The sequence below is a fragment of the Cyprinodon variegatus genome, unplaced genomic scaffold (genome assembly GCF_000732505.1).
Source record: "Cyprinodon variegatus isolate N-32 unplaced genomic scaffold, C_variegatus-1.0 Scaffold782, whole genome shotgun sequence".
In the NCBI taxonomy this organism is placed as follows: domain Eukaryota; kingdom Metazoa; phylum Chordata; class Actinopteri; order Cyprinodontiformes; family Cyprinodontidae; genus Cyprinodon; species Cyprinodon variegatus.
In genome coordinates, this window is record NW_015151235.1 from 114,283 (window position 1) to 116,442 (window position 2,160).

The window sequence follows — 2,160 nt, forward strand, 5'->3', positions numbered from 1 at the left end:
AATGGCAAAAACATTTGCATTACTTTTTTAGTGCACTATCATATGAAAATAAAAACCTCACCTCTGAAGGCACTGACATCTCCGTAATGTATTTGCAGCACAAAGTAAGATGTTCCTGAATTTCTTCCGACTTTAAACCCAACATCTGATGAAGAAAGAAGAAAATTTAGTTTAACCCAAAATCTGATGGAGTATGAGGAGTATTAGGGCCACGCTAGAGAATTTGTTAAATGTCATAACATTATGAGAATAAATTTAAAATATTACAAGAATAAAATCATAAAATTAAGAGAATAAAGTTGAAACATTTTGGGAATGAAATCATCCTACTACAACCCGTTTCAGAAAGAAAGCTTGCAGCGTGCATCTTCGATACAGACATAGTTCTTTGCACAATTGTTTCAAAGTTCTGATACTGATAATAACTTTATGATGGTTCGCTAAAAAAATCAATATTTCCTTAAATGTGAAACCGAGGCCAAAGTTTAACTTCACAAGATGCTCAACATTCCTCATTTTAGAGACAGTGCTTCTTGTATTTTCATAAGATGCAACTTTATTCTCATAATGTTACAATTTCATTATTGAAATATTACAACTTTATTTTACATTATTCTCTAAATCTCTAGCCTGGTCCTAATATTGCGTCGTCGATGGAGAACCGATACAGAGAGAGCAGACCCATATCTCTCTGTTAGACAGCTCCTCGCTCTTTCTGCTTTAATCCTGACTACGGCAGGAATGCAAGTCTGAAAGTTTTATTCTGATGTTTTCGATATAATTATCTGTGATATAGATATAAATACAGCTGTTGTTTAGATTCAGATAAAGAGATCGGAACATTTTTTTTAACTTTCGTTTCTCTAAACAAAGCAATTTTTATATCACACATATATATCAAACAATATATAACCTGAAATTTTTTAAAACATTTGAATTATTAAAGTGTTTGACTTACTTTTAGGTAACTTTGTTGGCGGAGCATTTCGAGCCCAGGCATACATAATGGAAGAGTCATCTTCACAAGTACCTTGTACGCTGCCACAGTCCCTAAATAGAAATGGGAAATAATCAACACCACATGTTGTCTAAAAATAATCAGGCCATCGTACTTCAATAAAAACTATGGAAATCGCTGTTTTTAATACAGAACAAAAAAAAAAAAATCAAGATTGTTTTTATATAATTTGTCTCTTTTTTTCCCCCAATCAGATTCAGTCAGAAACAGCACATTTACAAAGCATTGCATAGAAAAGTTTTTGCACATTTCTTTAATATTTTGTAGAAGTCTCTTCAAACTGATGGAAGTGGCACAAAAACTTTGATACCCTCACACCTTCTCAAAATAGTTCTGAAAACTTTTTAAGGTCTCCTTGGTTAAAAACAGTTTTTCAGCTCTGCCCACATACGTATTTTCTACAGATCTTCACTTTGGGCTTTGCTATGCCTGCCCAAAAAAACTTAACTTTGACATCTTCAGGCTCATTATGACTAATATGACAGATATCTTAGGGTTATTGTCGATTGAGAAGACTCATTTGTGGCCACGTTTTAATTTCTTGAATGATGTCAATGCTTAATTCTGTTCTGCTCCATTGCAAATTACTTTACTGATCTAAAAGGAAAATAAATGTTGTAGGAAAACAGGATTTTTTTAACAAGTTGCTGTAGATGCACCTGTAGGCAGGAAGGATCTTCTGTAGTAAAGTCTGTTGTCCACGTAAACACTGACATATTCATATTTCAACAAAAAGCTTTTTTACTATACAAGGCCATCAATTTTGAGGATGAAATATGTGAACGTCTGTTTTAAGCCGTTTTTTCTGACAGAAGTTATTAATTTGGATGTTTGTTTTTTTGTGTGTGTTCTCCTTAGATTTTTTGAAATATCAAATATTTAGAGATCCAGCCAAGCAAAAACTACATAAGCCACCAGAAGAGTACTTGATTTTATAATAAAGAGGTATAACTCAAAAGACTCTCCTGGTCATGTCATCTTTCTATAAAAACACTACTTTGCTATGTTGTTAGTCCTATTTTACCCTTAAAGCTCATCTTTGTTATAGATATTTTACTACCTGTTACCTGCAATGATGTTTCATTTGATCACAAAGCTTAAAAAAAGAGATATGGGCAGGAATATATCATTCTGCTTCATTC

The 2,160-nt window shown here is 32.8% G+C and overlaps 1 protein-coding gene across 1 annotated transcript in view; it reads right to left on the reverse strand.

Annotated features, from left to right (window-relative positions):
* Positions 1 to 2,160, reverse strand: part of pam (peptidylglycine alpha-amidating monooxygenase) — a 54,911-nt gene that overhangs the window by 40,762 nt on the left and 11,989 nt on the right. Inside the window, exons 3-4 of the mRNA XM_015396206.1 lie at positions 959 to 1,050; positions 62 to 145 (exon numbers count right to left, since the gene is read on the reverse strand). Of these exons, the coding sequence (XP_015251692.1) occupies positions 62 to 145; positions 959 to 1,050 (176 nt within the window). The remainder of the gene's footprint in view (positions 1 to 61; positions 146 to 958; positions 1,051 to 2,160) is intronic.